Raw genomic sequence first — 27,420 nt, forward strand, 5'->3', positions numbered from 1 at the left:
AGGGGAGAGGGAGGAAGGGTGGCTGGAGAGATGGCTTGCTTGCAAAAAGCTAAAGGCCTAGGTTCAATTCTCTAGTACCCACATAAAACCAAATGCATAAAGTGGCACATGCATCTTGAGTTAAAACAAAAAGAGAGAAAAAGAAAGGAAGGAAAGACAGAGAGAGAGAAAGGAAAGAAAAAGAAAAGGAAGGAAGGGAGGAAGAGTCTGGCAAGATGTCTAAGCAGTTAGAGGTGCTTGTTTGTCCTGTTGGCCCAGGGTTCCATTCCCAAGCTGCCTACTTATCCTAGATGCAGAAAGTAGCACAAACACCTGGTGTTTGTTTGCAGAGGCAGTATCAATGGCTTCACACACCTCCCCAGACACTGCCCAAGTGAGAAAAGCAACAGGTCATGGGCTCAGTGGAGCGGGTGCCAGGAGATGGAGCCACACACTTGGAATGGAACTGGGATTCCAAATGTCTCTAACACCCCCTGGCTGAAGGCTGTAAGGCTTGATTAAGGAGGAAGTGAATGGGATGACATGTTGAGACAGTAGCAGAACATGCCCCTGGAAGATGCAACAGGCAGAGAAAAATCACAGGATAAGTGAAAGTGAACTGGGACACACTTCCATGTCAGCACCTCTCAAATTCCATTTCCCACTTTTCTCAGAACAACCTGGCTTCAATGAGCTTGTTTATGTGATACCCCAATCAGACACATCACTGTAGAACAAAGAAAGTTCACTTTTATTGTAGAAGAAAAAATATCTTAAATATGTATTAAATAACTTTCAAACATTTTTTTTCCCCAGGGGTTTTGAGCCTCCCTGCAGATAATTAACAAGGTGACAGGTTAGAAGAGGGAGGAAAGGGTGACAATTAAATTTAGGAAGAAGGGTAGAGAGGTGCTCTGTCCTGCAATCCAATGGTTTAGTTGCCCTTTTTTTTTTCCTAATGTACCTGAAACTTCATCCAGTTGTTTGTTTTCAAGTGAAAACTTTGAAAAATGTTCTTCCCTTGTTGGTGCCTGCCTTCTATTCAGTCTTCTTCAAACACTGAGATTCAAGGGCAATGATGTGTTAGGTTTGAGCTTGAAGGAGGGGATGAGACACTTATCGAAGATCTGTTATTGTAATGACTGTGTCCTTCAGACTCACATGACGGCAATCCTGCAATAGGGAAAGAGGGAAAATGATGAAATCATGGAAAATTCTGAAGTCAGTTTTTTTAATTTCTATTTTTAAATTTTTTATACTAATTTATTTGCAAGTAGAGAAACAGAAAGAGGTAGAGAGAATGGACATGCCAGGGCCTCCAGGAGGTACAAATGAGCTCCAAATGTATGCACCACTTTGTGAATCTAACTTTATGTGGGTACTGGGGAATAGAACCCAGGTCTTTAGGCTTTGCAGGCAAGTGCCTTTACTGCTAAACCATCTCCCTTAAGTCATTATTTAAACCTCTTAGTCAGGTGTGGTGGTGCACACCTTTAATCCCAGCACTCAGGAGGCAGAGGTAGGCAGATTGCTGTGAGTTCGGGGCCACCCTGAGACTCCATAGTGAATTCCAGGTCAGCCTGGGCTAGAGTGAGACTCTACCTCGAAAAACAAAAAAAGAAAAAACAAACTCTTATTAAAAATAATTGTTTAATGTCAATGATTCCCAGCCTAGAAGCCAAACTGTGATATAAATGGTCATTATGGTAACAGGTCTGGAAATCACCACTCCCACCAAACTGTTCATAGAAAAAGTCAAGGTCAAGGCTGGAGAGATGGCTTAACAGTTAAGACGCATGCCTGCAAAGCCTAAGAACCCAGGTTCCATTCTCCAAGACCCATGTGAGCCAGATGCACATGGTGGCGCATGCATCTGGAGTTTGCAGTGGCTTAGAGGCCCTGGTGCGCCCATTCTCTCTCTTTCTTTCTGTCTCTCTCTCCCTCTCTCTCTGTCTTTAGTAAATGAATAAATAAATAAATCTTTAAAAACAGAGTCAATGTCTTTTCATATATCTTTGTTAATTATTCAAATGCAGATAGTTTGTTTGTTTTAATTTCTTTCTTTTTCTTTTCTTTTTTTTTTGGTTTTTCGAGGTAGGGTTTCACTCTAGCCCAGGCTGACCTGGAATTCACTATGGAGTCTCAGGGTGGCCTCGAACTCATGGCAAACCTCCTACCTCTGCCTCCCGAATGCTGGGATTAAAGGCATGCGCCACCACACCCAGCTAGTTTGTTTTTTGAAGTAGAGTCTTGCTCTAGCCCAGGCTGACCTGGAATTCCAAAATAAGTGGTAAACTCCAGGCTAGTCTGGAGTTATCCAACAGAAGCACATTAACTCTGTGGGGTGAATTGAAACAGCCTGGTCTTGTCCACTAAGATTATTAATTATGACATATGACATTGGGTGGGGATTAGGAGTTTAAAAGGAGACCACCACACCCTTTTTTCTAGGCAAAATTCTAGAACCAAATACACCTAGTTTATTTTCTGTGGTAATGTTCCTTTATATTCAAATCTTTTAACCAAAACTTTAACAACTGATGTTGATGAAGAATGAAATTAGGGCTGGAGGGATGGATTAGTGGTTAAGGCACTTGCCTGCAAAGCCAAAGGACCCAGGTTCAATTTCCCAGGACCCATGTAAGCCAGATGCACAAGGGGGCACATGCATCTGGAATTCGTTTGCAGCAGCCAGAGCCCCTGGCGCACCCATTCTCTCTCTCGTTGCCTATTTCTCTCTCAAATAAATAATAAAAATGTAAAAAAAAATGAAATTAACATTTAATAAGCCAGCAATGTCTTTAGGAACTCTCTGTACATTACTTTTGTGTGTGTGTGTTTTGTTTTTTCAAGGTAAAGTCTTGCTCTAGTCTGGGCTGACATGGAATTCACTATGTAGTCTCAGGGTGGCCTTGAATTCACAGCTATCCTCTTACCTCTGCCTCTCAAGTGCTGGCATTAAAGGTGTGTACCACCACACCTAGCCCATTACTTCTTTTCCTGAGGTTCTGAGGATTGAACCCAGAATCTCATGAATGCTTAGCCACTGAACTATACTCAGCCTTACCTTCATTAAATTTTTTCAGTAGCTCCATATAGTATTATTACAGAAGAAAGACTCAGGAAGGGTAAGCAGCCTCAAAGACATGTAGTCACTGGGTGCCAGAGTGAAGACTTAAACCTATTTCTATTCCACACTGTTTCCTATGTCCATTCTTATTATGGAGAGGTGGAAAGATGAGTGACAAGCCTGGTCTTCCAGGTAGGTCAGAAAGGACGATGCATCTCATCGGCTCCAACTGTCCTCCTAGCTTGAAATATGGCCTAGATTTCTTCTACATAGATACGTACACAGAACAGAGGACTCTCTTGTGAATGAGGGTGGAATCCTTTTTGTCGGCAGTTAGAGATTTCCTGTAGTCCACGGTCTGTTAACTGGAACACCCCAGTCCTTAAATAAGAACACACAGGCTCAAAGTCAAACAATAGTGCCCTTCATTCCTAACCCCCCCATACACACACACACACATGCACACTCAAAGATACACATGGGATCTAGGCATGTACACTAAGCTGGCAAGACAGCTTTCACAGGGTACTGGCTTGCAGCTCTCCTCTCTGGTGAGTGGGCATATCTTAAAGAATGACTTATCTAGAAGTTAAGAATAGAAATCAAACAGTAATCTTTTTTGTTTGTTTTTTGAAGTAGGGTCTAGCTCTGGCTCAGGCTGACCTGGAATTCACTATGTAGTCTCAGGCTGGCCTTGAAACTCACAACAATCCTCCTACCTTTGCCTCCCAAGTGCTGAGATAAAAGGTATACGCCACCATGCCTGGCTAAACAGGAATTCTTAAGTAGCAAATTATAGCTAAAATGAAAAAGTCTCTAAAGAAATTCAACAACAGATCTGAGTAATAAGAAAAAAAAAGTAAGTGAATAACCACCATACTAGTTTTGCCGGGAGAAATCATCCTAAATAATAAGACTTGGAATGAAAAAGAAGTAACACTCTGAGACAATGAGATTGATTTTGAAATTGTTCAACATCAAATTCTTGATATTGAGCCACAGAGATAGTTTAGTGATTAAGGTGCTTGCCTGCAAAGCCTAAGTACCCAGGTTCAATTCCCCAGGACCCAAGTAAGTCAGATGCACAAGGTGGCACAAACGTCTGGAGTTCATTTGCAGCAGCAGGAGCCCTGGTGTGCCCATTCTTTCTTTTTCCCTATCTGCCTCTAACTCTCTCTAAAATAAGTAAATAAAGTTATTATTAAAATTCTTAATATTCTTATCACTTCAAATCAAAGACTTCCAATTTCTTGAGAGCTGTTTTCACAAAAGCAACAAAAGGCGAGCATGGTCATGTATGCCTTAAATCCTAGCACTTGGGAGGCAGAGGTAGGAGGATCGCCATGAGTTTGAGGCTACCTTGAAACTACATAGTGAATTCTAGGTCAGCCTGAGCTAAAGCAAGACCCTATCTCAAAAAATTGAAAAACAAAACAAAACAAAAAAATTGTGATGAGGATAACTTCTAAAATAGTAAGCTGGGGTTGGGGAGATGGCCTAGTAGCAAAGTGCTTGTTCAAGCACAAAGATCTATTTTTAGATCCTTTGCACCCACATAAAAGCCAGACATGGTGGCTCATGCCTGTAATCCCAGAGGCTGAAAAGCAGAGACAGGAGAATACCTGGGTCTTGCTGGTCAGCTAGTCTAGTCAGATCATTGAACTGTGTTCAGTGAGAGACCCTATCTCATAAAAATACAGTGGACAAGTGTTAGAGAAAGATGCCAGACGTGAACCTTTGGTCTACACACACACACACACACACACACACACACACACATGCAAACGAAACAATGGGATAAGTTGGTTTTATTAAAATATGGGGCCTAAAGAGAGCTTTTTAAGGCAGCTAATTAAAGTGCAACTTACATATTTTATTTTTTAAAAGGTTGCAATAATGGATACATTTTGTTCTTTGTAACCCCTAGGACCATGTCCCACATACTCACTCATGAAACTGAGGTGAACAGACGATTGCAATAGATTCTGGCAGGATCACCTGATAAGAATAATGAGTGTGGAGATCAATGCTTGACAGAAACGCAGTCTGCGTTGGATGTGTCTGAGAAGAGGAAACAAACCACAGAATTCTCTATGAGCACAGCTAGCCATGCCTGCATCACCAAGGGTGGGAGGGCCAAGGAGCCCTCCAAAACTGACTCCCAGACCTCTTTGGAGGATGGCTTTGAACTAACCTCTGCAATCATGAGAGACACCTGAGGTTTGTAATAAGCAAGGTACTTTCCAGCATTTTAAACAAACAAAGTCTAACATAAATATGTGAAGAGATTCATAACTTCTTTTGTAAGTGTGTATAATACATGTGATGTGTGTAGTGTGCACATGTGTACACAGCAAGCACACTGGTGTGCAAAAGCCAGAGGAGAACAATGGGTAATGGGTGTCCTCTCTTACACTTTCACTTTATTTCTTCGAGACAGAGTCTCTCACTTGAACATGAGTAGCCACTTTTTAGTCAGTCTGACTGAGCAGGGAGCCCCAGAAATTTTCTTGTGTCTGCTCTCCTTAGCACTGGGATTACAGTTGTGCATAGCTAAGTCTGTCTTTTACATGGCTGCTGAGAGGAAGGTATCAAACTCATATGTTTGCATAGCAGGTGCTCTTATCCATTGAGACACGTCTCCAGGCCAGTTCTTCCTTTTTCTTTTTCTTTTTCATTTACTTATTTATTTATTTGCAAGCACAGAGAGAAGAAAGAATGGGCAAAAGGGCTTCTAGCTGCTGCAAACAAACTCCAGATGCATGTGCCACTTTATGCATCTCACTTTATGTGGGTACTGGGGAACTGAGCCACAGGTCATTAGGCTTTGCAGGCAAGTGCCTTCACTGCTGATCCATCTCTCTAGGCCCCCCTTTTTCTTAAGTTCAACATATATTTGGTTCTTTTTTTTTTTTTTTTTCGAGGTAGGGTCTCACTAGCTCAGGCTGAACTAGAATTCATTATGTACTCTCAGGTTGCCCTTGAACTCATGGCGATCCACCTACCTTTGCCTTCCAATGCTTGGAATTAAAGATGTGAGCCACCATGCCCGACTAAGTTGAAGATATTTTTATTTATTTATTTTATTTATTTGCAAGGAGAGAGAATGGGTGTGCCAGGGCTTCTCACCACTGCAAACTCCAGATGCATGCACCACATTGCACATCTGGGCACCGAGGAATCAAACTTGAGTCCTTGGGCATTGCAGTCAAGCACCTTAACCACTGAGCCATTTCTCCAGCCCAAAATATTTTTATTACTTATTTATTTATCTATTTGAGAGACAGAGGGAAAGAGGAAAGAAGGGTCAGATAGAGACAAAGAGAATGGGCACACCGGGCCTCTAGCCACTGCAAATGAATTCCAGACATATGCACCACCTTGTATATCTGACATTACATAGGTACTGGAGAATCAAACTTCAGTCCTTAGGCTTTGCAGGCAAGTGTTTTAATCACTGAGCCATGCCTCCAGTCTAGGATTTTCTTTTTTTTCAAGGTAGGGTCTTTCTCTAGCCCAGGCTGACCTGAAATTCACTTGTAATCTCAAATTGGTTTCAAACTCAAAGCAATCCTCTTACATCTGCCTCGTAAGTGCTAGGAGTAAAGGCATGTGACACCACACCTGGCCCAAGAAATTATTTTTACTAAACAATAGATAAAAGTTAGAAATAGCTGGGCATGGTGGTGCATGCCAATCCCAGCTCTTGGTAGGCAGAAGTAGGAGGATCACTGTGAGTTCAAGGCTACCCTGAGACTACATAGTAAATTCCAGATCAGCCTGAACTAGAGTGAGACCCTACCTCGAAAACAAAAAAACAAAACAAACAAACAAAACAAAACAAAAAGATTAGGTAAAGAAAAGAAAGGTCAGATCTGCTTACATGTATCCAGCCCAGTGTTAATAGGCCAAATTCATCTTGCATGAAGAAGAGTTCTTCCTCATTTTCAGTATAGCAGTAGTCAGGGCCAGCCTTTTGCCTTGGTATAATCACGTGGGAGATGGTGAACACATTCTTTACCTGGGAAGGAGAAAACAACTGGTCACAGTTCGCTGGCACTCTTACCACCCCACTCTGGCCAAACAGTAGAAAGTAGAAAATCTATACAAATGAAGGCCCTTCCCTTCAGCATGAGCCTCTTTTGTCCTTCCTGAACCTCTTACCTCAGTGGTACCCAAGCTCGGCTGCTCACACATACTGTATGCTACAAAGCAGCAGATGTGGAGCCCAGCCCCAGGGCTCCCTCTTTGCATGAACAGGGATAACACCACAGTTCTGGGGAATTTCTGCAGCCTCCAAATAGGTCTGTTCAGGTCTCAAAAATTTCTCTGCACATGTCTAAAGCAGTTTCCCTGTTGAACCCTTATCCTCTCAGGCCCAGGTTACGTGTATTCCGCTTTATTCATAGATTCACTCAGCAGTATGGAATAACAGGATTTTTGTTTGTTTGTTTGTTTGTTTTTCTTTTTTGAGGCAGGGTCTCACTCATGCCCAGACTGACCTGGAACTCACTATGTTGTCTCAGGGTGCCCTCAAACTCATGGTGATCTTCCTACCTCTGTCTCCTGAGTGATGGGATTAAAGGCGTGTGCCACCACACCTGGCTGGAATGGATTCTTTAAACTCTCCATTCAGTGGTATTTCTTCCTGAAAATTTTCTATTCAGCACAGCATGAATATTTTATCTTGTGGTGTGTGACCCATCTCTGCAAAGCACTGATGGCTTTTTGTGGATGTGTACCAAGTACCTGATTTTACATTCCCGGGCCCTAGACAAAGCAGGCATTCAGAACAGAATATGCAGGCAGTGACTGATTCTTTCTACTCAGTTTACAAGTCAGTCAGTCTTCCTTCCATCTTTCCTTCCTTTTCCTTTCTTCCTTGAGGCAAGTTCTTACTCTAGTTAAGACGGGCCTAGAACTCACTATGTATCTCAGGCTGGCCTCAAACTTGTGACAATCCTCCTGTCTCAGCTTCCAAAGTACTGGGATTACAAGAATGAACCACCACTCTCAAGTAGAATTATTTATTTTTTTTTAAATATTTTTGTTTATTTATGAGAGATAGAGGGAGAGAGAATATGGGCACTCTAGGGTCTCTAGCCACTGCAAATGCACTCCAGATGCATACATCTCCATGTACATCTGCTTATATGGGTTCTGGGGAATCAAACCTGAGTCCTTAAGCTTCGCAGATAAGTGCCTTAACCACTAAGCAATCTCTCCAACCCAAGTAGAATTACTTCTAACTATAGCATTAAAGCAATTATTTCACTTCAAAGGACTCAGAAAAGCAACCCAATACTGAGTCACCAAGTTCAAGGTGACCAGGTCAAGGTTCCCTCAGTGGTGGGATTCATGTAAAAGCTTTGACCCTGACTATCTTCTCTGAGAGTCTCAAGAGGCCATGGGGAAGGAACTAGTCTCAGCTCAAGAAGAGTTTTCTTTACCAAGTTCCCGCAGAGCACACCACATGTTTCAATTCCACAAGCAGTGTTGGCACTTGCTATCTGGAGAAATTCAGCACAGAGATTAAGAGGAATCACCACCTGGCGGAGTTCATCCCTAGTATCTGCAATGGAGAAGGAGGAACAGTTGAGTCAACAGGGCTGATTTTCCCCAAGTATATCTCATAGCTGGCAGTACTGGGAGAGAAATGCTATCCATCCTGATGGCACCACAACTCCTCAACAACTTCTGGTCACTGTTGATTGGGAGCTATCACCATTAACAATAGGTATCTATCTGCTTGACTGTGTTAAGGAATACCTAGAGAAGGCACAGCATTATTTCTGGATGTCTGTGAGATGTTTCTTAAGGAATAGGTGTTTGGGTCCATATACTTTCAATATGGTGGGTACCATATAATCAGCTGGGGAGCTAGATAGGATCAGACAGGCAGAGGAAAGGTGAATGTCTATCTCTCCCCTGGCCTCTCACAACTGACATGCTCTTCTTCCCTCCTTACACATCCTTACTTCAGGTTTCCTGGTGTCTAGACTCCAGGACTTGTACCAGTGGTACCCTGGGCTCAAAAGTATGTGTACAGATCTGATCTGCAGAGGTAACAGAATACAGCAACACAGTCTGTTCACAGAACTAAAGACAATGGCTCGGGGAGAGGGGGTCAGCTGGGGATAGTCCTGACTTTTAGATTAAACCTCACTATGTACATACTGAATAGACACTGTGCTCTACTCACAGGGAGCACAAGCTGTAACATGCAGGAAGCTAGAACCTACTTATGGACAAATGACTATCAGGTAAGTGATCAAAACTGGACTAGAGCCCAGCTATAGCACTCCTAGGCATATATCCTAAGGACTCATCTCATTTCCTTAGAAGTACGTGCTCTACCATGTTTATTGCTGCTCAATTTATAATAGCTGGGAAATGGAACCAGCCTACATGTCCCTCAACTGATGAGTGGATAATGAAGATATGGCACATTTATACGATGGAGTTCTACTCAGCGGTAAAGAAAAATGAAGTTGTGAAACTTGCAGAAAAATGGATGGACCTGGAAAGGATTATACTAAGTGGGGTAACCCAGGCCCAGAAAGCCAAGCGCCACATATTCTCTCTCATATGTGGATACTAGCTACAGATGATTGGGCTTCTGCGTGAGAAGGAAAATACTTGGTAGCAGAGGCCATTAAGTTAAAAAGGAGACATAAAGGGAAGAGAAAGGAAGGGAGGAGGATACTTAATAGGTTGATATTGTATATATGTAAGTACAATGATTGTAATGGGGAGGTAATATGGAGAATGGAATTTCAAAGGGGAAAGTGTGGGGGTGGGGAGGGTGGGAATTACCTGGGATATTCTTTTATAATCATGGAAAATGTTAATAAAAATTAAAAAATAAAATAAAATAAAATAAAAACAAACAAACAAACAAAAAAACTGGACTAGAGGGCTGGAGAGGTGGCTTAGCAGTTAAGGCGTTTGCCTGCAAAGCCAAAGGACCCAGGTTCCATTCTCCAGGACCCACATAAGCCAGATGTACAAAGGGAACATGTGTCTGGAGTTCATTTGCAGCAGCTAAAGGCCCTGGGGTACCCATACTCTTCTCTATCTCTTTCAAAAAAAAAAAAAAGATGAGCTGGGCGTGGTGGCGCACACCTTTAATCCCAGCACTAAGGAGGCAGAGGTAGGAGGATCTCTGTGAGTTGGGGCCACTCTGAGACTCCATAGTGAATTCCGGGTCAGCCTGGGCTAGAGTGAGACCCTACCTCAAAAAAAAACAAAAACAAAAAGCTGTACTAAAGAGAAACAGCTCAGTGTCATGGAGAACAACTGGCCAAAGGGAAAGTCATAGGAGAAACTTCAGGAAAAGCAGGGAAGGCAGAAACAGAAAGGAAAAATTGAGATAGAATGCTAACAGTGCTCTGAGGAAGAGAATGTGTCTCGGGGCACAGAAGACAGGAACAGTTGTGCAAGGTAAACAAAGGAAATTAACAGAAGGAGGAGGAGGTCTGAAGGCTAATCCTCCGGGCCCAGCCTCCTTCCCTTCTCACCCTGTACTTACAAATGGATCCTTTGCAAAAGTAACTTCTATAAATGGTAGTCAAAAGTCAATTCGTACCCTCCAAAATTGAATTTAGCAAGGTTCCCTCACCATTTCACCCTATCATTCTTTTTTCTGTTCTCTTTTCTTGTTTTGGTTTTTAGAGGTAGGGTCTCTCTCTAGTCTAGGCTGACCTGGAATTCACTATGTAGTCTCGGTGGCCTCAAAACCTCTCACAACGATCCTCCTGCCTCTGCCTCCCAAGTGCTGGGATTAAAGTCATGCACCACCACACCTTGCTTAAAAAATATATATGATTAGGAGTGTTTTCAAGGCAAGCACATTCAATAGTCTGGCCTTTTTTTTTAAAGTCAGTCATTGCATTTCACAGTTCATTTCAGAGTTATTTCCACATAAAGCCACCTGTATCTCTAGTTCACTGAACAAAGCCCACTTTTACAAGTCAGTGAGCAAGTGGCAGGACACAGGACCCCGATGACATGTGGTTCTGTGGCCAAAGCTTGTGGTATGACCACAGAAGAGGACATTAGCAAATGGTCTCATTCACGTCTGTGAGGACACTTAGTATTCAAGGTATTAAAGCTCTGTCCACTAAAGGTGACCCAGCTGGTCTTGTGTCTATGACATGGCTATAATCTTCTGAATCCTGCCTGGATCACTCTCAGTCAAGTTCACCTGGGCTGGGGTCCACACGTTCAAATTGTCGGGAAATTTTGTGTTGGGCTTTTTCCAGCTCTTCTTCCTGTTGTTGACTGTTTCCAGCAACTCTATGCAACTTTTTCAGTTCTTCAGTGAGTGTATTACCAGCTAATCCCTCCTCCTGAATCTTCTATAAAGAAAGAAAAAAAATTCTTTTCAGCAGGAAGATTTCCAAAATTACATTTGCTGTGGTCTAGTTTCCCCAGCAAGAATTCATTCTTTCCGTGATACCCGTGGAAGATAGTCACCACTCCTGCCTACCTAGCCACCAGGCCCTTATCTTCAAGGATAGTTAAAGTCCCTATGATGATTGATTATTTTTATTTATTTATTTGACAGAGAGAAAGAGAAGGAAAGAGAGAATGGGTGTGCCAGGGCCTCCAGCCACTGCAAAGAACTCCAGGCACATGGACCCCCTTGTGCATCTGGCTAATGTGGGTCCTGGGGAATTGAACCTGGGTCCTTTGGGCTTTGCAGGTGAACACCTTAACCACTAAGCCATCCCTCCAGCCTGATGCTTGTCTTTTAGAAAATATTTTTATATTTTACTTTTATTTACTTATGAGGGAGAGCAAGAGGAGAAAAGAGAGAATGGGCAAGCCTGGGCCTCTAGCCACTACAAAGGAACTCCAGACACATGCACTACCTAGTGTGTCTGGCTTTAAATGGGTACTGGGGAATCAAAACTAGGTCCTTAGGCTTTGCATGCTAGTGCCTTAACTGTTAAGCAATCTCTCTACCCCAATGCATACCTTTAATCCCAGCACTTGGGAGGCAGAGGTAGGAGGATCACTGTGAATTTGAGGCCAGCCTGAGACTACATAGTGAATTCCAGGTCAGCCTGGGCTCTAGTGAGACCTTACCTCAAAAAATAAACAACAACAAGAGAAAATACCTGAGATAACCAATTACTACAAACAGCTTTAGGTGCAACCACATGTGAGTCAAGATTCCAGATCCCATGATCCCCAAAGCCAATATTATAATGAGAATGTTCACTGTTTTAAAGTTTCTTATTTCAGGTATAAAGGACAGACAATAGATGTTCTGACCTTCATGACAACTTTTGGACAAGTAGGCTAAATCTATACTAGAATATTCTGCCTAAGCACTGGAGCTCTACATTTTTGAATCCCTGACTTTTATCCCTGCAAAAGTGATCACATTAACATCACCGAATCTTAATACAACATAATACAATCCCAGAACACACCCTGAAAAATCAAAGTAACTTCCCATTCCTCTTCTGTACTGTACACACTGACCTTTTGTTTATATTCTTCATACTCCTTTGAGTATTTTTTCAATAATTCTGTCTTTAAGTGTTCAGCTTTCGGGAAGGCAACTTCTTTGAGCTTCTGAGGTACAAAAAAGAAACTGAGAATGAGAATAATTCTAATGTCACCTAAGAGAGAAAGCACACAAGTCAGGAGTAGCAACAATGTTTCAAAAATGATTAGAAATGGGCGGGAGAGATGGGTCACTGGTTAAGGCACTTTTCTGCAAAGCCTAACCAACTGGGTTTGATTTCCCAGTACCTGAGTAAAGCCAGTGCACAGAGGCGCATGCATCTAGACTTCACCTGCAATGGCTGGAGGCCCTGGTGTGCCCATTCTCTGTTTGTTTTTCTTCTCTCTATGCTTGCAAATAAATAAAATCTTTTGTAAAATATTAGAAATACCTGACCTCCTGCCATTCCTACTCCTTTGTAACTCTGCAGGAGACGCTCAGCTCCCTCAGTGGCTGATGCTCAGAACCTGAATCTGCTGCTTTCACGTCAGGTGTTCTGTTCTGTGCGGGAGCTTGTGGATGAGCAACAATAAAAAAGAAGACCTACCTTAATTGTAGCCTTTCTCTCTGGGATGACACAGGTTTTGTATTTGCGATGCTTTGGAAGCTTTTCAATGAAAAGCCTAAAGAAACAGACAAGATTGGCTATGAGGCAGAGGACATGTTCATGAGACCTTGAAGCAATATAGCTGATACAGGGTTCCCAGAGGTGCCAGGGAGACACCCCCATGTGGGCCTTGTCCCATACCCTCATCTCCCTTCCTGGAAAGAGAAAATCTCTGGTCTTTTTCTATAAACCAGGCATGTGACAGTGATCAGTACACTCTTGCAAGCTGGATGTGGTAGTGCACACTTATAATGTCCAACATTCAGGAGGTTGAGGCAGGAGAATCATGAATTTGAAACAAATATAGGAAACAGAGTAAGACTCTGTCTCAAAAAAAGAAAAAAAATTAAAGCCAAAATAAGCTAAGCTCTCCTAGCAAGCTGTGGTGGCACATGCCTTTAATCCCAGTACTTGAGAGACAGAGGTAGGAGGGTTGCTCTGAGTTCAAGGCCAGCCTCGGACCAGAGTGTTAGCCTGGGCTAGTGTAAAACTCTACCTCAAGGGTTTGAGAGATGGTTCAGCAGTTAAGGTGCTTGCCTGTCATGCCTAAACCTAGGTTCCATTCCACAGTACCCACATAAAGCCAGATGCATTAAGTGACACATTGTGCCTGGAGTTTGTTTGCAATGGCTGGAGCCCCTGGTGCCCCATCCCATCCTCTCTATCTTGCCTCTTACTCTCTGTCTCTGTCTCTGTCTGTCTCTCAAATAAATAAAATATTTAAGCAAAAACAACAAAAAGGCAAGTAAAAGGATTAAAAAGAGCAGGGTGTGGCGGCACACGCCTTTAATCCCGGCACTCAGGAGGCAGAGGTAGGTTTGCAAAGAGTTAGAGGACACCCTGAAACTACATAGTGAATTTTAGGTCAGCCTGGGCTACAATGAAACCGTACCTCAAAAAAAAAAAAAAAAAGGATTAATTAATTCGGCACAAAAGCAGGCAGACATGTAGATCAATGGAACAAAATAGAGGACACAGATGTAAGTTCGAGCAGCTACAGCCACCTGATATTTGATAAAAATGCCAAAAATACTCATTGGAGAAAAGACAACCTTTTCAACAAATGGTGCGGGAAAACTGGATATATATATATATATATATATATATATATATATATACATATATATGTAGAAGGATGAAAATAGATTCTTCTCTCTCTCTCTCCATGTACAAGAATTAAGTCCAAATGGATTTAAAGACCTTAACATCAGACCTGAAACTCTGAAAGTGCTAGAGGAAAAAGTAGGGGAAACCCTTCAACATAGTGGTCTTGGCACAGACTTTCTGAATAAAGCCCCAATTGTTCAGGCAATAAAACCACAGATTAACCACTGGGACCTCATGAAACTACAAAGATTTTATATGACAAAGTACACTGTGAATAAAGCAAAGAGGCAACCTACAGAATGGGAAAAAATCTTTGCCAGCTATATATCTAATAGAGGATTAATATGTAGGATATACTAAGAACTCACAAAATTAAACAATAAGAAATCAAACAAGCCAATTAAAAAGGGGCTATGAGCTAGGTGTGGTGGTGCACACCTTTAATCCCAGCACTTGGGGGACAAAGGTAGGAGGATTGCTGTGAGTTCGAGGCCACCCTGAGACTCCATAGTGCATTCCAGGTCAGCCTGGGCTAGAGTGAGACCCTACCTCAAAAAAATAAAAAATAAAAAAGGGCTATCAGAGAGTTCTCAGAAGAAGAAATATGGATGGCTTATAAGCATCAAAAAATGTTCTATATCCCCAGTCATCAGGGAAATGCAGATTAAAACTCTGTTGAGATTCCATCTCACTCCTGTCAGATTGGCCACCATCATGCAAACAAATGACCATAAATGCTGGTGAGGATATGGAAAAAGAGGAACCCTTCTACACTATTGGTGGGAATGCAATCGGGTCCAGCCATTGTGGACATCAGTGTGGAGGTTCCTAAGACAGCTAAAAATAGACCTACCATATGACCCAGAAATAGTACTCCGAGGAATATATCCTAAGGACTCATCTCATTACCTTAGAGATACTTGCTCAACCATGTTTATTGCTGCTCAATTCACAATAGCTGGGAAACAGAATCAGCCTAGATGTCCCTCAACTGAGAGTGGATAATGAAGATGTGGCACATTTATAAAATGGAGTTCTACTCATCAATAAAGAAAAATAAAGTTATAAAATTTATAAGAAAATGGGTGGATCTGGAAAGAATTATATTAAGTGAGGTAACCCAGACCCAGAAAGCCAAACGTTCCATGTTCTCTCTCATATGTGGATCCTAGCTACAGATGATTGGACTATTGTATGAGTTGGAAGAAAACTCAGTAGCAAAGGCCAATAAGCTAGAAAAGAGATATAAAGGGAAAAGAAAGGAAGGGAGGGGGTACTTAATAGGATAGTATTGTATATATGTAAGTAGAAGACTAGATTAATGGGGGTAAAAGGCCCAAAGTGAGGTCAGGGAAAGAGACTGAGTAAAGGAAAGGTGGAGGGAGGGCTAATCAAAATCTAAGAGGATATAAATCAATCATATGGAATCCTACTTTTTTGGACAATGGAACACTCAGGCGCCATAGATTGTTGCTAGAAAATTTTCAGTGCCAGGGATGGGATACCTTCCAGTGAGTTGTTGGTCAGGTAGGTCCCTGACGCCCCCAAAACATTATAGGCCATTGCTGAGGCCCTTGGTTTCCCACCAGGAATAGATGGTAAGTCCCTATTGCTGAAGACTCCATATACTTGGGTGGAAGGCCACTGAGAAATCCTGTTGGAACTGAGCTGATAACCTCTTCCATGTAGACCAGCTGACAGAAAGCTGGAAGAAGCCATTCCGCATGCAGTTCAATGGAAGAAAGAGAAATCACTGGTGAAGATACTCAAAAGTGGACACTGCAAGCCTTATATTTGGCCAGCCAGGCCAAATGAGCCAAGGGGTGCAATAGTGCCACATCTGTCATGGGGGAAACCAACTGCCCTCTAATTGGACTGGAGGCCCACTCCATGGGAGAGAATACATCCCTGATACTAAAAACTTAAAACAGGGGTAGTCATGAGCCCTAGGGGTGTGATGTGTGCTGCTGTCTGGCTAAATGTATATACTATTTTTATCAAACTGCCCAACAAGTACTTCTCTTAATGTTAATACCCTTATATTAATGCTACTCTCACTTTTGGTAGAGAATCTTCTCTTTTCAGATGGCAGTGACCTTGGGATGGCTCAGAAGGCATCATGGTGATAGAAAGAAGTGACAGGAGTGCTCAGCACTGCAATATTTCTATCACACCTTCAAAGGCTCAGTGTCTATTGCGGAAGAGGTGGCAGAAAGAATGTAAGAGCCAAAGGAAGGGTAGGACTCCTTGCAACATGCTTCCTCCAGACACAAAATGGCCTGGATATCCATGACCTCACAGTGCCTGACACTACCTACACAAGACCATCATAATAGGAGGAAAAGATCATGACATCAAAATAAAAGAGAGACTTATTGAGAGGAGAAGGGATTATAATGGAGAATGGAGTTTCAAAGGGGCAAGTGGGGGGTAGGGAGGGCATTACTATGGAATATTTTTTATAATCATGGAAGTTGCTAATTTAAAAAAATTGTTAATAAAAAAAAAGCAAAGCCCTGTTGTTCACCTAAACTGTATCTCCAAAGAAAAAGATCCTTTCCTGGGCTGGGGAGATGGCTTAGCAGTTAAGGCATTTGCCTGTTTAGCCTAAGGAAACAGGTTTGATTCCCCAGGACCCAAGTTAGCCAGATGCACAAGGGTTGCATGTGTCTGGATTTCTTTGCGGTGGCTGGAAGCCCTGGAGTGCCCATTCTCTCTTTCTCTCTTCCTGTGTCTCTCTCAAATAAATAAGTAAATAAAAAAAATATTTTTTTTAAAAAAGATCCTTTCCTTATGATGCAGTAGGTTTTCAAAGGATAAAGGATTCTGTCAGAAAACCTTAGATAACATTCAGTGGCCAGGGACAGGAGGCTACAGAGCAAACCCTGTCCTTTCCTACTCGTGTGACCTTTGCCTCCGGCAATGTTCTTTTGGGATTTATGCCCCTTCAAAGAATATTCCTTGGGCTGGAGAGATACTTAGTGGTTAAGGTGTTTGCCTGCAAACCCAGAGGACTTCAGTTCAATTCCCTAGTCCCCACGCACAAGGTGGCACATGTGTTTGGAATTCATTTTCAGTGGCTGAAGGCCCTGATGCATCCGTTTTCTCTCTGAGTGTCTCTCTCTCTTCCCCTGTGTCTTTCTCTCTCTCAAATAAATAAACAATAGAATTTTTTTTAAAAAAAGAATATTCCTTGCACCATACCAAATACAAGCACAGAAAAGGGGCTGCAAATGAGCAACCATAGCTATGAAAATCACTAACATACTTAAAAATCCAGTGTAAGCTGGGCATGGTGGCACACAGCTTTAATCCTAGCACTTGGGAGGCAGAGTTAGGAGGATCACCATGAGTTTGAGGCCACCTTGAGACTGCATAGTGAGTTCCAGGTCAGCCTGGGCTAGAGTGACACCCTACTTTGGGGGAAAAAAAAAAATCCAGTGCTAGGAACATGGCCAACCTCTGATGTGTGCTAATATGATGACTGTCACTGGCAGGCAAATTGGCAAAAATGTGAGCGGGAATAAACATGAACGCACTAATACCAGCACTAGAAACTTTGTAGCATGGAACAGCAGTGGCCCCTTGTATACTGTTATTTGGTGTTATATCTAGTTGCTGTCTACAGAAAGCAAATGTATCAAAACAAAGACATCTGCAGCCAGAGGTGGTAGTGGTTGAGCACACCTTTAATCACAGCACTATGGGGGCAGAGGTAGGAGGATTGCTGTGAGTTCAAGGCCACCATGAGATGTAGATCAGCCTGGGCTAGAGCGAGACCCTACCTTGAACAATTAAAAATAAACAAATTAGGGGTGGAGAGATGGCTTAGCAGTTAAGCGCTTGCCTGTGAAGCCTAAGGACCCCAGTTTGAGGCTTCCCCAGGACCCACATTAGCCAGATGCACAAGGGGGTGCATGTGTCTGGAGTTTGGTTGCAGTGGCTAGAGGCCCTGACATGCCTATTCCCTCTCTCTCTTTCTCTATCTGCCTCTTTCTCTCTCTGCCACTCTCAAATAAATAAATAAAATGGACAAAAAAAAAAAACAAATTACTTGCAAAACCTACAAAAAAAAAAAAAACCTCACACAGGGAGTGATGGAAAAGTACAAAAGGTGACTAAACACATGCATGGTGCTCAACTTCACCTTTAGTGAAAAAAGTTCTGATTAAGATGAAATACCATTTTTTCCCATCAGATTGGCAGATACTTAAAGGCAGTTCAGACCTGGTGCAAGCATAGCTGAGGGAAGTGGATGTCCTCAAACACAGTTAGCAAGACTAAATTGATAACAGCTTTCTTAGGAGAAGGAGAAGCTGGGAGGCAATCCATTTAACCTGAAAATATGTATATTCTTTAAACTTGCAACTCCATCTTGCAAAACTTATGTTGAAGATCATCATACAATAAATACAAATATATGTTTATAAGAATATTCAGGGCTAGCCAGGTGTAGTGGTGCATATCTTTAATCCCAGCACTCGGGAGGCAGGGGTAGGAGGATTGCTGTGAGGTCAAGGCCATCCTGAAACTCCATAGTGAATTCCAGGTCAGCCTGGGCTAGAGTGAGACCCTACCTTGAACCCCCCCCCCTCAAAAAAGAATATTCAGGGCTGGAGAAATGGCTTAGTGGTTAAGGTGCTTGCCTGTGAAGCCTAAGAACCTAGGTTCAATTCCCCAGGACCTACATAAACCAGATGCATGCACATGGTGGCACATGCATCTGGAGTTCATTTGCAGTGGTTGGAGAACCCTGAAGCACACATTCATTCCCTCTCTCTCTCTCTCTCTCTCTCTCTGTTTCTCAAATAAGTAAAAATAAATTTAAAAAAAAGAATATTAGGGGGTGGAGGAACAACAAAAACGAATATTTGCTGGGCATGGTGGCACATGCCTTTAATTCCAGCACTCAGGAGGCAGAGATATGAGGATTGGATCACTGTGAGTCTGAGCCACCCTGACACTACACAGTGAATTTCAGGTCAGCCTTACCTACAGTGAGACCCTACCTTGAAAAACAAACAAACAAATATTCAAGTGGAAGGGACACAAGGAGGAGGAAGGGAGCGGGAGGGGATTATAATAAAAAAAAACATGAATATATAAGAAAAATTTCACTAACAAGTTTAAGAATAGGGCTGTCCCAGTGATCACTGTCTGGCCGGATGTTGTCAGGCACACGTGACTCGTTTTGTCTGATGCAATATGTCTGCAACCAGCTGAGAGCCAGGTTTATGACAGAATCCTGCAAAGGCAGTGGCTGGCTACCCAAGAGTGCATGGATATGTATTAGAAAATTAATCTCACAGCCAAAACAGATTTTGCTTAACCCATGGTGTGTGTTTATTCTGTATGTTTTAGGCACTCCGATGTGATAATGTATAAGATTCCACACTTAAATCTGAAGTTTTGAATTGTAAAAAAAAAAAAAAAAAAAAAAAAGAATAGGGCTGGAGAGATGGTTTCATGGTTAAGGAGCTTTCATGCAAAGTCCAGGGATCTAGGTTCGATTCTCCAGGTCCCATGTAAACCAGATGCACATGGTGGTGAATGTGTCTGGAGTTCATTTGCAGTGGCTACAGGCCATGGTGTGTCCATTCTCACTCTGTCTCCCCTTGCTCTCCCTCTCTAATAAATAAAAATAAATCTTTAGCTGGGCATGGTGGCACATGCCTTTAATCCCAGCATTTTGGAAGCAGAGGTAGGAGGACTGCCGAGAGTTCTAGGCCACCCTGAGACTACATAGTGAATTCCAGGCCAGCCTGAGCTAGCCTGAGACCCTACCTCAGAAAAAAAAAAAAATCTTAATTTTTTTTTTTTAAATATGGAACGCTTCACGAATTTGCGTGTCATCCTTGCGCAGGGGCCATGCTAATCTTCTCTGTATCGTTCCAATTTTAGTATATGTGCTGCCGAAGTGAGCACTTAATTTTTTTTAAAAATAATACGGCTGGAAAGATAGATGGCATATCACTTAAGGTGCTTGCCTACAAAGCCAAAGGACCCAGGTTCCATTCCCAGGACCCATGTACACCAGATGCACATGGTGGCACATGTACCTGGAATTTGTTTGTAGCATCTGGAGGCCCTGACAGACCCATTCTCTCTCTGTGTATCTGCCTCTATTACTCCCTCAAATAAATAAATAAATAATAAAATTTTATTTTAAAAGTTTAAGAATATTCAGTGTATGGGGCTAGAGAAGTAGCTTAGTGGTTAAGGCACTTGCCTGCAAAGCCAAAGGACCTTGTTTCATTCCCCACAATCCATGTACGCCAGATGCACAAGGTGGCGCATGAGTCTGGAGTTCCTTTGCAGTGGCTGGAGGCCCTGGCATGCCCATTCATTCCGTGTGTGTGTGTGTGTGTGTGTGTGTGTGTGTGTGTGTGTGTGTGTGTGTGCGCGCGCGCCTCTCTCCCTCTCTCACTCTCTAAAATAAATAAATAAATAAAAAGAATATTCAGGGTATGACTGAGGCTGTCACGACTTCACCATTAATAACATGACCCCATTGAGGAGGGGCTTTAGGTAAAAAGGAGCAGGGTCAAGTGAATAAAAGAGTATAACCTTTTATAAAATAGAATTTTAAAATAACTCAGTATGTAATTATTAATAAAGAACAAGGACAGGGCTGGATGTGGTGGTGCACGACTTTAATCCCAGCATTTAGGAGACAGAGGTAGGAGGATTGCCGTGAGTTCGAGGCCACCCTGAGACTCCACAGTGAATTCTAGGTCAGCCTGGGCTAGAGTGAGACCCTACCTCGAAAAACCAAAAAAAAAAAAAAAAGAATGACAGAAGTAACTGGGGAGGAGTGACATTTTAGATGGAGTAGCTAAGGTAGGCATCAGTAGGAGGTGGCATTTGAGGAAGCACTAAAAGATAGTAGGACATGAGGAGATCTGGGAAAAATCTGTTCCAAGTAGGAGATGGCTCTGTATGTTTTCATGTGGAATGACTATCATTAAGAGAGTGAGACCAGCCAGGCATGATGGCGCACGCCTTTAATCCCAGCACTTGGGAGGCAGAGGTAGGAGGATCACCGTGAGTTCAAGGGTACCTTGAGACTCCATAGTGAATTCCAGGTCAGCCTGGGCTAGAGTGAGACCCTACTTCAACCCCCCCCCCAAAAAAGAGAGAGAGAGAGAGAGACCAGAACAGAACACAGATTACGATCCCTTCCTTCACCAAGGAGAAAAAATACACAGGGGCTGCACATATGGAAACACTGACTTGTACACACAAGACACAACAATGGTCACCTCTGATCTATGGACTTTGCTTTTCACTTCAATGCTCACCTTGTCGTGTTTGAGGGGAAAATTACCATGAATAATCTTGTATGAAAACAATTATAAAGTCAAGCAGACACTCTATAGCAGGATCTTCTCGTTCCTTCCAGTTTCAACAGTTAACCAACAAAGTCAGCATGATCGCAGGAGAACACTTCTTTAGTCCATAACCTCTAGTCCCAGCCAACACCTTCAATACAGGGGATCGTTCATTGTCAGAAAGTGGATGTGTGCTAGAGGAAGCTCACACAGCCTATGGAATTGTCTAGATGTCCTTGAGTCCTTTCTGTGCAGCCCAGTTGATGACCATAAGAAGCTGTGAAGGAATCCACTGCCTGGCTCACTGTGCTCATGGTGAAAATATGCACTGACTGAGCATGCTGAAGGCCTGTCTTCTATCCTGGGTCTGCCAGAGACAATGCATTCCTTCAGCAAGGAAACTACTGAGGGGAGAAATATGTCTGAGATCATTAAGATTCCTGAACTGCTCCAAGAAAAAGGAACAAATGTATCCACAAAAGGTCTAAAGAACTGATTGGCAATAATGAGAGGCCTAAAGGAGTGGAGAGGCGGATGCTGAATCCTCCTCACTCTTCTTTTCTTAGTTTTTTTTTAAGTTTTATTTACTTATTTATTTATTTGAGAGAGAAACAGGCAGAGAGAGGAAGAATGGACACACCAGGACCTCTAGCCACTGCAAACAAAACTCCAGATGCATGTGCCACCTTGTGCATCTGGCTTACATGGGCACTGGGGAATCAAACCTGGGTCTTTAGGCTTTGCAGGCAAGTGCCTTAACCACTAAGCAATCTCTCCAGCCCTGTTTTTAGTTGTGGTAACTGACATACATAAGAACATACCAAATAAGAAAGACAGCAGCTGGGCGTGGTGACACACACCTTTAAACCCAGACCGTGCAAGGCAAAGATAAGAGGATCACTGTGAGTTGAGGGCCAGCCTGAGACTACATAGTGAATTCTAGGTCAGCCTGAGCTAGTGAAACCCTATCTAAAAAGCAAACAAACAAAAAAGATAGTGAATCCTTGGGCTAGAACTCTGTAACAGCTGCATGTGTCAGTTAATAGGATCAGAGGACTAAAAGTGTATGCCAGGAAAACTATAGCTTGCTACATTTAGTGCTTCAGGCCAATATCACCCAATGAAGTCCTAAATTAATTCCTAAACTCAACAAGTCAAATAAATAAACTTCCATATCCCCAGTCTATGACTGTCATGTGGGCCATCATATTAAAGGGCCCTCTATGCAGGCCCTTTAGACAAGGGCAAACTTCCCATAGCACTTCCAATATACACTGACAAATGTGTCACTCAAAGGAGCACCAGGTCACATCTGGCTTACTGGAGTACTGGGGAACAGAACCTAGATCCTTAGGTTTCTCTGACAAGCACTTTAACCACTAATCCATCTTTCCAGCCCAGAAAATTTTTTCTTTTCTTTAATTTTTTATTTTTCTTGTTTATTTATTAGAGAGAGAGAGAAATAGGCAGGTAGAGTGAGATAATGGGCATGTCAAGGACTCTAGCCACTACAAACAAACTACAGATGTATGGCCCCCTTGTGCATCTGGCTTATGTGGGTCCTAGGGAATCAAACCTGGGTCCTTTGGCTTTGGAGGTAAGTGCAACCACTAAGCTCTCTCTCCAGCCCCAGAAAAACTTTTTCTAATATCACTGATTTTGCTACAAAGTAAGTAGAGGTGAGGTATTTTGGCTCTGCTAGATACCAACAATAACTCTATGACTAGTTGCCTTAGTAGGGGAAAGGACAACACATGGTCATCCTATAGAAGCACCACTTCCATCTAACAGCTGGGCCATGTGGGCACAGGCCAAAGAGCTGAGTGTATTTGCCATAGCACCACCACCTTCAATACACATGTCTTTGAATGGCAGGGAAAATCAGTATGTAAGACTGCAGCAAAAATAATTAATGTAGGGCCAGGAATGGTGGTGCACGCCTTTAATCCCAGCACTCAGGAGGCAGAGGTAGAAAGATCACCAAGAGTTCAAGGCCACCCTGGGACTACATAGTGAATTCCAGGTCAGCCTGAGTTAGAGTGAGACCCTACCTTGAAAAACAAACAAACAAACAAAAGGTTAATGTAGATGAGATATTCCTTGCTTTTAGAAATGATGAGCAGCATAAATTAACACAAAGGTAGAAAAAGTGGGGGGGGTCATTCAGGAAAAAGGAAATTCTGGGTGTCTTACGTAATATACTTGTTATAAAGTATGAAAGCATGTTCCATATTCCCCTCCTCATAATATATTGTCGCCATTCTGAGGATTTCAACTCCTGATCTGAAGTATCGGCGAGGAGGGAAATCGTCGTTCACATCCACGGCACTGCCGATGTGAGTAAGTACCCTTACTCTCTCTTCAGGAGGAAGACTGACATCACAGTAGTCCGACATCAGATCAAAAAGTGTCTGAAACAGAGAAAACAGGTCTCATCCCACCAGCCAAGCACTCCGTGTTTACCTCATAAAACTCTACAGCAAGAAGTTGGAAGGGAGCACCATAATCTGTCTCTGACCAATGAGTATCTCTCTCCTACCTTCAAGGAAGCCTAAAACTTGATGCAAAGATTGACAGGCTCAAAAATCCACCCTTAGGCTGAAGAGATGTCTTAGTGGTTAAGGTGCTTGTCTGCAAAGCCTAAGGACCCAGGTCCAATTCCCCAGAACTCATATAAATCAGATGCATATGGTGGTGCATGCATTTGGAGTTTGTAGTGGCTAGAGGTCCTGCCACATTCATTCTCTCATTCTCTCTCATAAATAAATTAAAATAAAATATTTAAGCCGGGCGTGGTGGCACACGCCTTTAATCCCAGCACTAGAGAGGTAGAGGGAGGAGGATTGCCTTGAGTTCAAGGCCACCCTGAGACTCCATAGTGAATTCCAGGTCAGCCTGAACTAGAGTGAGACCCTATCTCAAAAAAGCAAAACAAATAAAAATAAAAATACATAAAATAAATAAACAAATAAAAATAAATCTTTAAAATAAAATATTTAAAAACAATCCAGGGGAGCTGGAGAGATGGCTTAGTGGTTGAGGTGCTTGCCTGTAAAGCCAAAGGACCCAGGTTCAATTCCTCAGGACCCACATAAGCCAGATGCACAAGGTGTAGCATGCATCTAGAGTTCTTTTACAGAAACTAAAGGTCCTGGTGCACCCATTCTCTCTCTCTCTCTCTCTTTCTCTCAAACAAATAAAATAAAATAAAAAGTTTAGGGTTGGAGAGATGGCTTAGTGTTTAAGGCACTTGCCTGTCAATCCTAAGGACCTGGGTTTGATTCTCCAGGTCCCACATAAACCAAATGCACAAGGAGGCACATGAGTCTGGAGTTCGTTTGTACTGGCTAGAGGCTCTGGCACACCTACTCTCTCTCTTTCTCCCTCCCTCCCTCTCTCTGTCTCTAAAAAATAAAAATTTGGAAAAAAACAGTTTTACAAAAATCCAGGGGCTAATGATATGGCTTATGGTTAATTAAGGTGCTTGCCTGCAAAGCCAAATGACCCTGATTCAATTCTTCAGGACCCATGTAAACCAGATGTACAAGGTGGCAATGCATTTTGAGTTTGTTTGCAGTGAATGGAGGCCCTAACGTGTCCATTCTCTCAAATAAATAAATTAATTAAATAAATTTAGAAGTCCATCAGGCATAGTGGTGCATGCCTTTAATCCCAACACTTGGGAGGCAGAGGTAGGAGGATCACTGTGAGTTTGAAGCCAGCTTGAGAATACATAATTAATTCCATGTCAGCCTAGGCTAGAGCAAGACCCTATCTGGAAAACAACAACAAAAAAGAAATCCAGTTTGTCCCACAGTTTGGCAGAGCAGGACTATAACAACAGAGGTCATGGTGCATTCTTTCCATCTTTCAATCATTAGGAGGCCTGCCTAACATCTGCAAGAGTAAGGACAGCATTTCCTATTTCTTCCATTATTTATCTTTCCAACTGCCTGTTTCCATTTTCTCCAATACCTAGGAGAGTATATTCAGTGAGTATTCATGAAGATTGGTGATTGACTTCATGTTTGATCATAAAAAAATTTTATTATTTATTTGAGAGAGAGAGAGAGAATGGGGCACCAGGGCCTCCAGCCATTGCATGCGCCCCCTTGTGCATCTGGCTAACGTTGGTCCTGGGAAATCGAGCCTCGAACCCGGGTTCTTAGGCTTCACAGGCAAGCGCTTAACTGTTAAGCCATCTCTCCAGCCCTTGCTTGATAATTTTTATTTAACTTAAACATAACTGGCATTGTTTTAAATATTTTTATTGGGTATAAATGATATTTTATGGATGTTGTTCATATTTGAGCAGAAGTTTAAGCATTCTGGGAATGCTCTGTACACTAAGCTACTCTTAGGTGCAGTCTGTAACATCATTGTGCCTTATCTAGACAATGTATACAGTCTGCAAACAATTACTTTCCTTCAGAAAATAAGCACTCCTTGAATCACAAGTTGAGAGAAGGGGGAAAATGGACATTACAAAGTCCTGTAATTCTACAATCTTCCCCAATATTGTTGATGTTAGACCCAGACTCCAAATTCCTGTGAGACCACCATTCGTCATAATCTCCAAAATGAATATGGCTCCTTGAATGCACTGAATTACACACATTGTAACAGTATGCTCTAGAATATACAAGCTAGAGTAGAAGAATTCTGGGGCCGCATCTCCTCTTTTCCACCATGCACACCTTTCTCCTCCCCAGCACAGACCTTCTGTTTTTCTGAGGATTGTCACGTGTCCTGGAAGGCCCCCATTACGGTTTCATTGGTTTAGCTATTGTTTTTCTGCTTGCTACTCACCCTCTCCCTCAGTGATGGTTATCTCTAGGCCACGTCTATCTTTAGGTCTCTTCAACCTGTGGGTCTCATTTCCTCCATGAAGCGGCCCCCCTAAAGCACTGTCATTCGTAGTAAATGCTGGGGACTGCTAGAGATGCAGACACCCGGCAAGTCTCACCCAGCCTTTTGCAAATCTAACACTTCTCCAAGTCTCTCAACTGGTAAATCAGGTGCAGTTTACAGGAGTTACATGAAACAAGATGGTCAGGGCATCTCTGCCCCTCTAGGGAGAGGTAATTAGCATTGGAGAAGGGAATCCCCTCCCGAGGCCAGCAAGTGGCACCAGACAACAGGAGGACCCGCAACACTCCAGAGAGGAAATTCAGGAGCCACAACGGAGAAAGGACCAGGAGGCAGCCAGTGGAAGACAAGGAGAAAGGAAGTTGCAGGAACTAGCAGGGTTGGTCTTATATAGTCGCAGGGCAGGATCTAGCAGCAGCTGCTAGCCTTTCCTTTCTTAAAGGACTCATTCAAGGTTTTCCGGTCTTTCAAATGGAATAAGCCCTGGGCCCGGGAGGTCCAGCTTGCGGAAACCGGAGCTGTCAGGACCTCCGCGCCGCAGGCTCAGCGTGGAACTCCGGGGAGGAGCGGGTTGGGCCTCCACCCAGGGTGGCTCAGAGTCCTACCACCGGGAACCCCGTCCCACAGCATTCCAGGGACCCTTCCCCACCTTTCCTGGCGGATGACAGTCGAAGCTTCCGTAGACGTCACCTCCGATGCCACGCCTACTTCTTCCAGTCGCTCCACTACGCTTTCTCCCAAGGCTTCAGGACCCGCAGCCAGGAACGAGTGGGTGGGACTAGTCGTGGAGCCAATGAGCAGCGAGCTCTACGCTGGCGTCTTTGTGAAGGAAAATGAGCCTGGAAGAAAGAGGAACCAGCTAGATGAAGTAATCAATGGCCAGCCAATGTAGTTTTTTATTTGTTTGTTTTGAGATAGGGTCTCACTAGCCCAGGCT

The 27,420-nt window shown here is 42.9% G+C and overlaps 1 protein-coding gene and 1 non-coding gene across 5 annotated transcripts; both read right to left on the reverse strand.

The window, feature by feature from the left end:
- Positions 1-707: 707 nt before the first annotated feature.
- On the reverse strand, positions 708-27,241 carry LOC101603927 (STAM binding protein). 4 transcript variants are annotated; one of them, XM_045152447.1, is made up of 10 exons: positions 27,133-27,241; positions 23,808-24,025; positions 13,117-13,192; positions 12,545-12,637; positions 11,256-11,409; positions 8,500-8,621; positions 6,933-7,070; positions 4,998-5,110; positions 3,331-3,430; positions 708-1,152 (listed from the first exon to the last, which is right to left on the reverse strand). In XM_045152447.1, exons 2-10 carry the CDS (start codon positions 24,008-24,010, stop codon positions 1,096-1,098), a joined length of 1,056 nt encoding a protein of 351 aa, XP_045008382.1. In that variant the 5' UTR covers positions 24,011-24,025; positions 27,133-27,241; the 3' UTR covers positions 708-1,095. The 4 variants fall into 4 exon arrangements, with proteins under 4 accessions (XP_045008382.1, XP_045008383.1, XP_004668284.2 ...); XM_045152448.1 differs by having other exon boundaries at positions 4,998-5,047; positions 26,424-27,159; XM_004668227.2 differs by having other exon boundaries at positions 26,424-27,154.
- LOC123461791 lies at positions 20,102-20,208 on the reverse strand. The gene has a single exon (XR_006637856.1). It is a non-coding gene; the product is annotated as a U6 spliceosomal RNA (small nuclear RNA).
- Positions 27,242-27,420: the final 179 nt, after the last annotated feature.

Source organism: Jaculus jaculus, chromosome 6 (assembly GCF_020740685.1).
Source record: "Jaculus jaculus isolate mJacJac1 chromosome 6, mJacJac1.mat.Y.cur, whole genome shotgun sequence".
In the NCBI taxonomy this organism is placed as follows: Eukaryota; Metazoa; Chordata; class Mammalia; order Rodentia; family Dipodidae; genus Jaculus; species Jaculus jaculus.

What these genes read in the sequence shown, in the direction of transcription:
- LOC101603927 (XM_045152447.1), bottom strand. Translation starts at nt 24,010, where the DNA reads ATGTCGGACTACTGTGATGTCAGTCTTCCTCCTGAAGAGAGAGTAAGG. An exon ending in GTGTGCTCTGCGGGAACTTG is followed by an intron (nt 7,071 to 8,499) that starts GTAAAGAAAACT and finishes TCTCCTTCCCAG; the next exon opens with GTAAAGAATGTGTTCACCAT. An exon ending in TAACACTGGGCTGGATACAT is followed by an intron (nt 5,111 to 6,932) that starts GTAAGCAGATCT and finishes TCCTCTTCTCAG; the next exon opens with ACACATCCAACGCAGACTGC.